At 43.6% G+C, this 14826-nt stretch overlaps 1 protein-coding gene across 7 annotated transcripts in view; it reads left to right on the top strand.

Moving 5' to 3' along the window:
- The window catches only part of LOC142575591 (rap guanine nucleotide exchange factor 2-like), a 716743-nt gene that overhangs the window by 660570 nt on the left and 41347 nt on the right, over positions 1 to 14826 (top strand). For 6 of the 7 annotated variants that reach the window (XM_075685076.1, XM_075685111.1, XM_075685093.1 and 3 more), the window contains 7 exons: positions 5470 to 5604; positions 8159 to 8377; positions 10364 to 10468; positions 11369 to 11559; positions 12285 to 12507; positions 12806 to 12967; positions 14640 to 14747. In XM_075685076.1, the coding sequence (XP_075541191.1) occupies positions 5470 to 5604; positions 8159 to 8377; positions 10364 to 10468; positions 11369 to 11559; positions 12285 to 12507; positions 12806 to 12967; positions 14640 to 14747 (1143 nt within the window). Of the gene's footprint in view, positions 1 to 3414; positions 3536 to 5469; positions 5605 to 8158; positions 8378 to 10363; positions 10469 to 11368; positions 11560 to 12284; positions 12508 to 12805; positions 12968 to 14639; positions 14748 to 14826 lie in introns of those variants that run through there. The other variant, XM_075685129.1, reaches the window with a different exon arrangement.

Below are 14826 nucleotides of genomic sequence, written 5' to 3'. Positions count from 1 at the left end.
CGGAGACTGCTTATTACAAAGGACTTTATGATTGCAATGCTATGCTGTCGATGTGGGTGCGCAAGGAGTGAGACGTGTAAGCGCGATGCGTGCATCTGTCAGGAGCTCCTTGACGCTGCCGGATATTGTGACTGCGTTTCACGCGATTGCGACACGCTCTCTCTCGCTCTCTCAAGAAGGGTGCTCGCTTGCGGCGGCTGCACAATGCAAACCGTTGTTCCTGCCATGCATGCGTTTCCTGCTTTCCCTAGATGCGACTTGGTCCTTCCTCGAAGAGAAAAATGGCCGAGCGGCTGAAACTTGCGTCGGCTGCCACGTTTAGAGCGTCTTCCTTCCTCTGCAGCGTATATATCCCTTGCCTTAACGGGCGAAAATGGCTCGGGAGGAAGTCACCCAGTGGCTCTGACGCATTGGATATCGGATGCTCGGCCTAGTGCCTACCTGTTCGTGCATGTCTGGCAGTCATTCCGTTTTCGTCGCTTGTTCTGACAAATATGGGCTTCGAAAATGGTATTCGTTTTCTGCTGTAGTTCTTGCTGCTAGGAGCCATCCTTTTGTCTCATTCCGCTCGAAGTTCTGCGTTTTGAACGATCACGTTTACGCACTTGTTTACGGGGTATACAGCTTAAACTCATTCTTGTCCCCTCCCCCGTCTGCAACTCGCAAAACTTGGAATAGTTTGCTCTGACATGCTTGCAAGCTTTGTTTGTGAGCGGAGATTTCTTTGGTGCCCAGCTTTAATAAATAAATAAATAAATAAATAAATAAATAAATACCACGTAATATACAACTCACTACAATAGGGGGAAATGTGACCATCTTACATAAATAAATAAATAAATACCACGTAATATACAACTCACTACAATAGGGGGAAATGTGACCATCTTACATTAACGTGCCTTTGCGATTGAGAAAATCAAATAGGAATACTGGGATGCAAGGACCGCTGCGCAAACTCGTAACTGAGACACCATTACTTTAATTTTTAAATTTTAAATTTTTAAATTATTTTAATGAGAGAATTAGGTAGGTGTGCGTGATGGATACATTTTTTCGGTGGAGCACTATAATGTAAGCGTGATGTAGCGATAAGGTAGGGATGGTTAGGCCTTCGCCAAGTTATATTACGCCGTTGACCCAGCGTTCCTGACACTAAATTATTATTATTTTAAAACGATTAGTCCGGACTGTCGTCAGTAACATGTACCCCGGCGGATAAAAGGTTTCGGAGGGTCCGCGCTAGAAAGAAACGAAATTTTGTCGCAGACAATTCATCCTCCCTTGAATTAAACCCGCTTTGTATATTTTCCCCTACGGGTCTACGAAGCTGTGAGTAGCTTAAGCTTTTCTCATATTTCTGGTCTCCCAAAACTTTTGCGATTACGTTTCGAACATGATCCGAGTCCACTTTCTGTCCGTTGTCCTTAGTAAAGAAATGCAGTACGGCACCCGCAAGGACTTGCCGTACGGTAAGACGGTACTGCTAAAACTCTCTATGCCAACCGCAACAACTGTTGCCGTCACCGCGTATACGTTTCTTGCAGTGCAAGCATTGCGGGCCTGGTGATAAATGGGAAATTTCGACATTCAACGCTTACCTGACACTTGCGTGTCGTAAAAAAAGCCATCAAACCTTTTCTGTCATCGCGAAATAAAGGAACAGGAGCAAACTATGTGCATTTTCACACATTATAGGGGGGGGAGGGGGTTAAGAAGTACTGATTTTCGTCTGGTGCATGGCTGAAAGGCTTGCCTACCTCCTCGCATTTTCCCTTTTCTCGCTCGCTCTCGTTTACCCTATCTAAGTGTAACGCTTTAGCCGTAGAGGATTATGAGAGGATCCCTCCAGTCTTTCCCGTCGTTACTGCTTCAGAGCTCGGGGTCTGACACCTTTCGCCTCCGCAGGCAAAGTCCTCCGGACGCGACGCTGGCAGGTGCGCCCTTTTGTCGACAAGTTCCGCGAAAAAAAAAAAAAAAAAAAAAAAAGGGCCCTCCGGTTGTCGCTCGGCGTCTTGTTCGCTCGGGGCACACGCGCCGATTCTCAGACGCGTGTCCTGTTGTTTTTTTGCCGTCGAGGATCTGGGCGCTGCACCGGCATGGAAGTTCACAGTGGTTTTTTCTTCTACCGCGGGTGGCGGACGGAAGTGTAGCCGTTTCGGTCGCCTTTACTTTTTTCCTTGCACGTCGCTATCGCGCCAGTGCCATTCAGTTCTGTGCTCGTGCGGATAAAAATATTGAGCGTCTTAATATGTGCGTAGAATAGTAGCGCTGTCTCTGTCTATGTGTCTGTTTCCACGTCCACGTTCAGTCGCGCTTACACATTCTATCGTAGAATAGGATCGCTGTTTTTCACCCTGCGCCGACGTTTACGGTCCTGCTGACTGATGTCTACAGGAATGCCGAGCTCAAGGTAGGCTCGTTGTCTCGCGATCTGTAGCTGATTGCCCTGCGCAATGGTGTTTTAAGTGATACACAAGAAGGCTTTTTCGAAGGAGCTTCGAGCACACTTCACTAGCGCCGCTTAGATAACAGAAGGGCGACGCTCTCGTGGAAAATTACGCTTCGAGAGAGGGAGATGGAATGCTTAAACTAGGCTATGGCCCGGCACCTTGGCCTTGCGGCTTGACATTGCGGCTGGAAGCGCGCAGGGCTCGGACCTCGCGTCTTTGAGGGGTTGAGCCTGCACCGTAGACTCTCGCGTGTCAGTTGCGCTAGCATGTGGCGAATATCTTGGCAACTCGGACTGACTTCCCGAAACTGACGAATGCGCTGCAATGTTAGCAAAGTATGAACTGAAGTTAAGACATCTATGGGCATTCCTCCTTGCTTCGTTCTTTCTTTAGTATTTCTTTTCGCTGTACTCCTTGGTCCACATACTTTTGATAGGTGGTGTAGTACGCTTGCGCTGCCTTGCGTTGGGAAGCATGCGCGCGTGCGTAGGCGCGCTGGATTCAATTTCCGCGGCAGTTATGTGCTTCCTATTCGCGAGGTTTGGGATCGTGCGTAACGTTCCGGGCCGTTGCGACATTTCATTTGTCCGCCTTCAGGACTACCAGCGATGCACGCACACTGCGGACTACGGCTAGGTGCCTTTCGACGCATCGGCACATATCGCCGGAGTGCGCGCTTCCGCGCCACTGCGCTAGGGTTTATACGTGCGTCCTTCGCTGGTTCCCTTTTCTTTTCGCTCCCCCGCTGTAACCCGTGATAGCACTTCTGGTTTCCGTTTCCTGTGGCTGAGGCAACTCGTCGTCGCGGCCGTCAGTTTGTCATTTCCTCGCATCGAGGCGTAGGCTGCTCTCGCGCTGGTGTCGAATGGGTTCGTCTTCGTCGGGCGATTCACCGTGCTCCCCCCCCTCCCCTCGGATACACGGCCGGTGCATGTACGACGCGACCCTTTGATTGTTGTTCTGTTAGTTGGTGACGGCGTTCGTGTTTTTGGTGAACTGTTGCTGCTGGCACACGCTGCTCGCTATGGTCGTACCACGTCGCGTCTGGGACGTTCTCGACGTTGGATGAGCGCGCTCGAACGGTGGGGCCTATTACCCGTTTCAGGACACAGCGCGTGTTTTTTTTTTGTTTTTTTTTTCTTACTCGGCCAGTGAGTTGCCTTCGCGCTGTTCCACTGGCTGGATTCGACATTCTGGGCGCAATAACAGTGTTAACGCGACTTTATTTGGCGGCTCGAAAAGCTACAAAGATGAGGACAGACTGCTTTGTCGTGTTTCATTCTGCCCGTTTCGCCCACGACTGGTAACGCTGTGCGCCATACGGCGCCTGTCGCTAATGAGTTTTTGCCGCGAATGAGTTCTTGAGAGGGGAGGGGGGGGGGATACGCATGCTTATTTACGCGTTCGGTTTGATTGGGTGCTTTGTATCGCAGTTACTTATAAACAAGAAATGTTAGGACCCTTCATTGCCGTTTTTTCCAGCTCATTTCTGCTGCTCCGGAATTTTTGTTGTTGATATTTTTATGACCTCGGCTATGCTTGAATTTGCATCTAACTAGCGAGCGTTAGAAAAGGCGCCTCGTTAGAACGAGGCGTTCAAGTTTCGCGCAATTGTTTCAGTAGTCATTGTAATATATATATATATATATATATATATATATATATATATATATATATATATATATATATATATATATATATATATATATATAGTGTGAATAAGTCGAAGTTCATTGTTGTCCGTTGTGGCATCGTTACATAATTATCCGCTAAACCTTATGTTCTCCATCACCTTTGTCAGTAAATTTGGTTCGCATTCTTTCTTCAATGAGTCGTACATAAGTTATAATATTGTTCGTCGTATGAAAAGCTTCATTTTACTGATTACAATATTTGCTTTGACAACGGAAATTAGGAGAGAGGCGTAAGGAACCAAAACGCTGGTTTTTCACTGAGGATAGGCAGGTCCATTTTACTCTGGGACTTTCTGCGCACAACTCTGCCGTACAGCCGGTAATGCCATACAGCCCTCTGTTGGTGATGGTTGTGTGACACTATATATGATAGTTAATTACTGCGTGCATCGGCACAAAAAAAGTAGAGTTCTATTGTTCACTGCAAGCATTATGCAACTGCAAGCATTATGAGCTGTTCCAAGAAGTTGTTCTGCGTCAAAATGGGTAAAACACTTCCAAGGGTGCCACTGCTGTTGAAATGCATTTTTCGGTGGGCTTACCCAAGCACCTTAATATAGACCTGCATACTTCCATCTTATTTTAACGAGTTGCAGTGGCCACAGCAACCTTCATTTGGCTGCTGTCCTTGACAAGTGTAGAGAAAAAAGTAGCGTCATTTTTTGTAGGGTTGTGCAAGAAAAGACTTGAACTTGACTAGTGGCCTGCAAATAAGAGTAAAAAATGACATGTGGCACTGGCACCATTTCACGATTACAATGTTAACGTTAATTTGGCGTGCAAAAACTGAAACACTAGTTTCTGGAGTCTACTGGTTTATAGCCATGAATGTATAACAGTTCATGTGTGTTTTACATGCAGTAACTGTGGACAAATCTGATTAAAAATAACTTTTTATACTTTCTCTTGATCTGTGGCTATAACAGCGTGATGTCTAGTAGTATTTCTTTACAGGAAGATAACATTTTTCATTCATAGTGATGACAAAAGCAATTGCAGATGTCTTGCTTGGTCCTTTCCATTAGTGTTTAATGGCTGTTGTTCTTTTTGATAATGCACTAAGAAATGTTCACCGTATCCTTATTAAGCTATGCATTGCTCATTTCAATGAATAGACTTTATATTAAATGTGTCTATTTGCGTTGTTGTGCAGCTTCTAAATATTGTTCCCTCTCTTTTGCTATGTCAACATCTACTATTCTGACGTACCTCTTGATTTACTGAACCTATTCACCATCTGTGTAGCAGCAGTGGAAAGAATATTTCAACTTTCAAATGGAGTTTTCTTAATTCTCGCGTTTTGCCTGTGTCCTCCCATGCAGATTGACTACCCAGACTGCGAGCTGCTGCGGCCGGGGCAGCGGCAGTCGTGCACCACCATGAACTTGGAGCGGCTGCTGGCCCTCGAGCCGGACGAGGTGGCCGTTGAAACAAGGCATCCTCACCACCACCTTCAGGTTGGTCCATGGGATGTAATTTCGCTGCCATTGAAGACCCTTTGAAGTGCTGCGATGAGGATGCACCCAAAAAGTAACCAGAATGCATATGTATACCCCCCCCCCCCCCCCTTTTTTTTTAGGTACCACTTTGTGCTTCTTTAAGCACAGTGGTAAGCTTTGCTAGCATATGGCCTTTCACATCATTCTGAGTATTACAGCTCTAGGCTCAATTTATCGTTCATTATTCTAGGCATCATACTCAAATGCATGAGATGTCCAACGACTTTCTCGTCACTTAACGCAGAGATCACTGTGTATGTGTGAAACTTGTTTCTTCCACCGGCTTGATCATACAGTGAAGTTACTGTATGACTGCAAATTTTGATCAATCGTGGATGCACTTACTGTGAAGAAATGCTTTTTTGATATCCTTAGGTGGAATGAATCATTTCGCTGATATTTCTGGTAGACCTTAAGGTCATAAGTTCTAATATGGGTAATAAGTGTACCTTGAATATTAATGTACACAGGGGCTGCTGTTGATATGAAGAGTGATTTAGGTGTTTAGAATAGTTTTTTGTAAATGGACTAAATTCTCCTGCATGTTTTTCAGGTGTGTAAAAATATGTCAAAGAAATATAGTGAAAACTGACTTTTCTTTCTTTTTCCCTTTGAAGCTTCAATGTTCTGATAGCCTGCATGATGTAACTAAAAACACCATCGTTAATGTAATGACACCTAACAATGATTCCTTGGTGCACCCATAACAAAGGAGCTGGGGTTACACAACAAAGCTCTTCAACAAACATTTTGTTAAAGTGCAAGTGTTCCATAGTAAAAAAAATCTGGTTAGCATGGGTCTTGCCTTATAATGCAGTTGGCTTCCACTCTTTGCAGTTGTAAATTTCGCCACGCAGCAAGTCTCACACATACACTGTTCTACATAAACTAATTCCCCCACTCAAATATCTCTGCACTTATGGAGACATGTGCAGACCTTTTCCTTTTTGAGACTCAATTTTTAGCCTGTCTACCTGAGCATGGAAATACTCATTATCCAACTGTGCTTGAAGCAGTACAGAAAGCCCAAAAATTGATATCTGCCTCTAACGGTCGAACTTGACCCTCTTTTGAATGAGAGGTTATGCACAACCATTCTCACAGTTGAGTGGCAGTGCTACTAGTGGCCACTGGCAGTGTTTTTTCTGTTTTACCAAGTGAATACATGATTAGTGGCTTCTTGTAGCGGTGGGTAGTTAAATCACCGGGTGCCGCAGTATGCAGTGATCCTTGGGGCTTTCAACTGCTGCTCACGGCTGTAGAGGTGTTGCCCTATTGAGGCAGGATGGAATCCCATTTCAAATGATGTTTCAGACTAACCGTGCATCATGACATAGATCCATACTGAAAGATATGCTTGTAGTCAGGGCTGGACAGTATCGAAGATACATGCATCTTAGATACTATCTCAGATACTCTTTGGGTATCTTGTATCTGTATCACAATACGTCTGGCAAGACGTGTATCAGTATCTGTATTTCCGATACATGAAATAATGTATCCTGTATCTTAAGACACGGGATACTGCTATTGCAACATCACCGTGTGAAACGTTGGCTGAACTACGCTTATCAAGCTGATACTTCTGCCTCTAAGCCACTTGGATAAAACTAAAGGCATTCTTTTATCTGTGAGGGCAGGCAATGAGGTCTGCGCGTCCCTACTGGTGGAGCAGTCAAGTGGTAGCGCTCCACAGTGGTATTTCTCTAAAACTCAGTGGTATTTGCACCGCCGTGCAGAGGCTTCTTATTGACATTCTTGTAATTGGTTGGCGGTGCTGGTTGGCAAGCAGAGCAACGACTCCCACCAATTACTAAAGCGACAAGCAAAAACCGTTGACAATGCAGCGTATAAATAGTTTTCATGTTAAGCAGCTAAAGCAACCCCAATAAATTGTTTCGGAATGAAAATATTATACTTCGTGCAAGAAAGACAAAAATTTTGACATACTAACAGACATTTCATTCAAATCAAACAAGATTGGTCAGAGTTGACAAATTTCCAAGCAAACATTTTTGTGCATGCACGTTTGCTGCTGCATTATATAGATATATAACAAGAAATTTTCAACTTTATCGAAGTATCTTGAGATACAAATGGAAAGTATCGTATCGAATACAATAATTGCGATAGTGTCTTGTATCTATATTTCAAATACTTGTTGTCCGAGTATCTTGTATCGTATCAAGATACAATTACAAAGTACCTTTGTCCAGTCCTGCTTGTAGTGATTATTTGCATTGACCAACCATAAATGCACTGCAACACGAACCTTGCAGGGCATTCATTAGATTTCCAGCTCATTCACATATGCGTTTGGAAGTTTGGTTGCATTAGTATAACTTCGGGCTTTAGTGGTGGATGGCTATAGTCACATGGCATTGGTTCTTGATATCTTGTAACTAAATAAGGGTATACAACTTATTAAGTGCTATGGTTTTTCATAGCTGGCCTTCGTCAGTTTACAGCACCAGTATTAACGTTCTTGTCTTTGATTCTTGGCCCAATGCAGCAGCTGCCCTTGGACTGTCAGCAGACTGCACTACACAAAGAAGGCCTGCTCAAGTCTAATCGAAGTTCACGCAGCAGTGACACGTCATCAGCCTACTCAGGGTCAGACACAATGCAGTCGGTGCAGTCGTCCCTAGAGGACAACGAGGTTGACCTCTCTGGCCTTGTGGAAAGCACGGTTGATTCGGATGAAGAAGAGGACCTTGCTGAGTCTATCGATGTAAGTGGGCATTTAAGGAATGCAAGGGGTTTGTGGGCCCTGACCATGCAAGAGTCGGTGCCATCAAGCTGCTATTGAGGTATTTATGGGACACTATGTATCAGCTTTTGTATTCTAAGTAAAACCCTGTTCATAACTTGACTCGCCTGTACACTCAAGGCACTGTTTTTTATCCTTTGATTGGGGCCTGGATTAGTAACTGAGATTTATTCATATAGTTGACTTGGTCTGCTTCAATCTACCTAGTTTTCCTTTTGCCAGATTTTAGTATTTTAAGTAGGGGAAAGCACAAAAATGCCCCTTCGCTTTTGATTATGAAGCCACTGGATAGAACATATGGCTTAATATAAATGAAGCTGTGCAGAGCGCATGTGCAGCCGAAGCAAAGGCAAACTGTAGACATATCTTGTAGCCTCGAAGCTGTCAGATCGCTCAAGGTAGAGCTAGAGGAAAATCTGTTAGCTGTGTTTTCATTCCTTAAAACAGGCCTAACATCTTCATGCTATGGGTGGAAGCCAGTTCAATAGCATACTCCTTCCTGCTCGCCCTCTGCCTTTGTTCAAAGTTATCAGTGTGAAGTGGCAGCTGTTGAAATATGAAAATCACAATTGGCCCATATAATGGCAAATGCCATTACAATACCACGACTTCACTTCTTTTGGGTTCATTTAGGGCAACCACACATGGTCGAAATGAAAACAAGTTAGGGGCAATTTAACGGTAAGTGCGTGAGAAATGTGCGAGCATTACGCCGCATATCATTGAGGTCCCAGATCCATGATTTAAACCGTGTTCACCATATTACAAACTGCTGTTCAGGAGCTCAGTCAACACACGCCCTGCCTCTTCGAGAAGCAAAGTGCAGCTGATGGGGCTCCGGGGCAGACCACTGTCAGTTGCATTATATATGCACACACACACACACATGCACATGCTCCTTTAGGCTCTCTTAACCCACTCCCCACCTTTTAACCACGTGACTGGGCTCCCACACTTCACACACATACTTTTTTCCACTTTGACACTCCTAATGCTAACACATTGGAAAAAACGCTTTGCTTGTTGGTTACAAGTCGATAGTGCGTTGCGTCTGATGCTGTGGCCGAAGTGCTACATCACTTTTTGCTTAGCTGCAGTTGAAGGAAAGCGACCACACTTTTTGAGATTATGGTCACATGACATTGCTCGGGGTTTCTGGCATTTCCACTAGCTTCTTTTCGTAATACTTAGAAGAAGTTGGCTTGCAAGTTGCATGTTGTTGATTTCGTAAATGGCAGTACAAAATTACACATTTGCTTCTCATCATTAAATTTCATTCGCATAGGGGGATTATTGTTCGCAACAGACAAAGAGCCAACCAAGGATCAGTTGTATTTCTAAATGACTTTACCAGATGTGCTAATCTTTTGCCATCTGTTTGGAAGGGATTCTATTTTATGCCTATAGCAACTGGGATCGGTAGCCAGTATCTCTGCCAAATGTGATAAGGTTTAAATACAACGGCAATAATTGTTGAAGAGCACTATAGTGTCAGCGAAACGGCACAAGCTCCCTTGCAATCGCATCACAAGTCGCCATCATCTTCTCCTTGGTGTCACCGAAAACATGAAGGTGCATCTACTTCATCGCACTATATCATTTATTGTGCATTGAGAGCAATGTAGCCTGTCACATTTTGCTTTGTTCTGTACATTCCGTGTTTGTGTTCCGTGAATGAGCCTCATTAAAAAGAGAGAGAGAGGATAAGTACACGAGGTAACAAACACTAATTTGAATAAAGAGTAAATCATATTTGCTTCTGCTGTTGTGCACTACAGAGGCTTCTTTCCTGCCTGTGTTTATGGTAAGACTTGGTATAGAAACTACTATAGTTATGCGTTTCAGTTGAGTGGTTTAAACCACACAGCATGTCTTGTACTATGCAAAATTTTGAGTTTTTTATCCTGAACTGGTTGTGATGGTTACTGCTGCTTTTCTTTTGATCAGAGCCTCACAGTAAGGGATGCATACCATGAATGTCTCGAAAAGGATCCCAATGACAGGACAGAAGATGACATTGAGACCCTGCTTGAGTTTATGCAGCCTTTGCCGGTGAGTGGCTACTATTTTTGGGTTTATTGCTGAGGTTCCTTTCTTTTCAGTTTGAGATCTCATTTTCTTTGGGTCAAGCCATCCTGTCTACGGGAAGCAGTGCAAATATTCACTTAAACTTTTTATGATGTTCAGCAAATACCTAAAGGCACCAGCTAATCATATTTTCTTTACTGTAACCACAACATCACTCCTTTGCAACACTTGTCACTATATTCCAGGAAGGTTTGCTTAGTTGCATAGCTGTTGCATAGGACGGTTGCATATGCCTGCTGACAACACCCGCTCATAATTTTGATTATCTTAGCATTGTTTGCCACTGCAGCAATCTTGCACTGGTATTATTGCTTGAAGAGGTGTACGGTGGGAAGCGAGGAGCAGAACGACAAAAGGCAAAGCATGATCGAAAGACAAGATATGAGTGCTCCTGTTTGTTTTTTTGTCTTTCATTGTTCTGCTTCATGCAGTGTACCTCTACAAAAATAGATGACAAATTAAACTCAATCTGCCACCCTTCAAAGTTACGCTGGTAAAAAAAATGCATGTAGTAGTCATAGGATGTTAGTCTAGTCTGAAATACCACATAAACTGCTAGAAAAGAAAGGCAAAGCAGATAGTCTTTTATGAAAATACTTGCACCTAAAAAGGAGTGTTCTCAAGTGAAAAAAAAAAATCGCTGATGAGACTAGTAAGCTTTAATTTAGAAAATATAGTACAAAAGGAAGAAATTTAGCATAACTTTCATTATGAAATGAATGCAAAGAAAGAAAGTGCGCTGAATTTTAGAAAAAAAGTATAAATAAAGCAGGACGCTAAATCGTGCCAGTGCTGACGCATGTGAACTTTTCCTGCGTAGCACTTGTTTCAATGCCTTTTCCTTTTCCTCTCATCTCGTGCCAGGCATTTGCCAACATGACACTGTCAGTGCGTAGAGAGCTGTGTGCAGTCATGGTGTTTGCTGTGGTAGAAAAGGCTGGTACGGTGGTGATGAACGACGGTGAGGAGCTGGACTCCTGGTCTGTCATCGTCAATGGGCAGGTTGAGGTGGAAATGCCTGATGGAACCACTCACACCCTTTCTATGGGGGACAGGTGAGATCCTTGTTGAAGCATTCAACTGTTCACTTACTTCAACCTCATGCCCTTTCATTTTTCACAATGTGTACTAAATGTAACCTGTCCCTGTGATTTTTTAACATTTTGTTAGTGTTGTCAATTCTACAAGCATACAGGAGGTTAGCTCCTTGGGGGGAAAACAGTGTGTGCATGTATACTCGGCTAATGTGTGTCTATGTATGTAGCATGTACAAGTTTTGCACAAGTAGGTTAGGCAAGTGCACGCTTTCCTTACCGATATCATGAGTATGATGACTGGGTTACTTGTTGTGGCAGAATATCCTAGAGTTTAGGCTTTCCTGACGTTGTCTATTTTTCTAAAAACAGCGCTTCGTGTGTTCCCCTTTTGAAGCATTGGCTTCAGGGACGTTCCTTGTCTGGCGACTGTTGATCGCTAGGAGTGTTGTCATAATTACTATGTCGTCAGGCCTGCATGATGCAAAAATTGTAGCAGAAACCATGAGTAGAAAGTAGTGAAATTGTTCATAGCTTTTTATATGCATAGCTTACCAAGGAAACTGGTTTACATCTCGTGCCATAGTCATAGGACGAGCATCCAAAGTAGAGTTCATTTCCTCCTTAGCCTCCCCCCCCCCCCATTAGAAAAAATGTTCATAATTAAGGGTTGTGAAAGTCGCAGCTTTTACTTTGGTTCAATTTTGGTATTGCATTGCATTGTGTTGTGGTGTTTCTTGTTCTAGCTTTGGCATCACACCAACTATGGAGAAGATGCACCATGTAGGCACCATGCGCACACGAGTGGATGACTGCCAGTTTGTGTGCATTGCCCAAGGCGACTATTGTCGCATTCTTCACCGCAGTGAGGAGAACACACGCAAGCTCGAGGAGGACGGTCATGTAGTTTTGGTCACTGAGCACCGAACTGTTGACTCGGGCAGCAGAGAAGGGCACATCGTTATCAGGGTAGGTGCTTTGTAAAAGCCGGCTATGCAATGTTCAGCACATTGCACTCTTGTAAAGTTGTTGTACTTCAAGTGTTTTTGAAGTAATAAAGAAATCGAGAAAAATATTCAGCACAAGGGGGCATTTAACTATATTCTCACTGCACACTGCCTGTGGGAATTGCATGAGGGGAGAAAAATAAGCTTCGTGGAATTATTGGCTATAATGAGTTCTAAAGGCTCATCTCTTTAATTCACAAAGTTACTATGCATGTGTCTGGTGTTCATGCATGTGCAAATGCTTGTGCTGTTTCTTGCAGGGGACACCGGATCGATTGTTGGCGCATTTGTTTGAAGAGAATGCACTTGACCCCGGCTACATAGAAGACTTCTTACTAACATATCGCACATTCATTCCAAGCTCAATGGTGGTCTGCAACAAGCTCCTCTCATGGTTCAATGACCCCCAGTTGAGAGACAAGGTGAGTGCCACACCTTTAGATATACAATTTCGAACGGTCCTTTTGTTTTTACCAGCACCAGCATCGATGAAGGCTTGTGGGGCTTTCCGGCAGTAGGAAGTTTTGGCATTCCTGAACATAGGCCTCCATTTTGGAAGTCAGAAGGCTTGCTTTCCTGCTAGAAACCCCCCGAGAAGCTGCAGCGGATGTGGCAGATTTAACTGTAGTTCACTAACACGTGGGACAGTCAGACACATAGTTTTCAAAACGGTGGCGGAGGCACCGACATTGCTGCACTTGTATTTAGGCTGCTGGAGTGCAGTATAGAAGCCGACACCAGCAGACCGGTTTTCTCAGCATTAGCGTCTTTAATGGACCATGCAGAGTTCAGTAAGGCATGCCACGATGAGAAGCGAGTCTGGACCCCTTCTTTGAAAGCAAGAGATGTTGGATGCGATGCACTGCAAAGCAGCTAGCTCACATTCAAACAGAATACACCTTGATAGACTACATTGAGGTGAAGCACATTATGTTGCACATGGCCTCCAATCCTTTTCAAAATCAACTCTGAAGTGATTATGTAAAATAGTCATTCCAAATATAGAATTAGATACATGCGGAACTGTATGGAACTGGTTTAATCACACTTGCCATCAACTTTCATGAAAATTTACACTAATCTGGCCAAGACTTTTGTGTCATCGCAGACAACGATAACACCTTTGAACTGCGTTTCGAATACTGCGAGATGACATGAAAATCTCGGATGCAGCATCAGCATGTTGATGCATCTGATGTTACTTCATCTCTGTTTAGAAAATAAAGAGCAGTTCTTACCATAGCAAGCCTGAGGAGATAGTTACTTTCTCCACATGCTGCTTTTAGTATCTAACTATAGTACTTAAAAAAAGGAGGGAGGTGGTTTTTCATGTTCGTAGCACAAACAGTCGATAATATGAACAATTTGAAAAGTGATTGTCTCTGAGCTATCTTGGGTCTCGGAAGGTTAAAGCCGGTAAGAAAACCTCAAAATGTTGGTGGAAGTATCAGCATCTCGACTGTAGTGCATTGACGGCTACAGCTCCTTATCTAAGCTTTTAGACCACTTGTACAACCTCTCAGCAGTAAAGCCCCCCCCCCCCCTAAGTTTTGTGAGCCTGTCTTCGTATGGAAAAAGCCAGAATTCGGTGATTTCGAACAGCCATCTGGTCACTTCTCTAATGACCTTGAGCATAATGTGAACCTGAACCAATTGGAAAAGTTAACACAACATTGATTTAGAATGGCATGGCTTGGTGACTTTGCTTGTGTACGCTGAACTATGTTATAATTCCAACCTGTGTACTGCCTTTGTGGATGTTCAAGTGGAGGGGATCAGTGGTGTTGTCTGATATCATGTCATTCATGTTATGGAAAAACCCTTCATGCGAATGTTGCTCAAATTGTGACTGTGTTCACTTTGCTATGCTCATTACAGGATATTGTCGCAAGGCTTGTTTTAAAACTTTTAGCCATACAGATAAGGAAATGAAATATTTATCACACTGGGCTCTGTTATGTGAATGATTAGTTCTGTTCAGTAGGCATGTGTGTACATGTATAACAGTTTTACTGCTAAGTTCAGGGAATTCATATAACTTTATAGGTGAACTGCAGGTTTCTGTTTAATTGACACATTTCTTTGCTTCTTTAGGTGACGAGGGTTGTACTTCTTTGGGTTAACAACCACTTCACCGATTTTGAGACTGATCCAGAAATGATGGAGTTTTTGGAACAGTTCGAGCAATGCCTTGAAGCAAACGTGAGAGCTCACTTTATTTGCCTTCAGTAGCTGTTGCGTGTCTTTATCCTTATGTATAAGGAATTAGTTTTGAGCAGTG

Source organism: Dermacentor variabilis, chromosome 1 (assembly GCF_050947875.1).
Source record: "Dermacentor variabilis isolate Ectoservices chromosome 1, ASM5094787v1, whole genome shotgun sequence".
NCBI lineage: Eukaryota > Metazoa > Arthropoda > Arachnida > Ixodida > Ixodidae > Dermacentor > Dermacentor variabilis.
The sequence above is the reverse complement of the archived record's forward strand: the minus strand, read 5'-3'. Positions and strand labels throughout refer to the sequence as shown.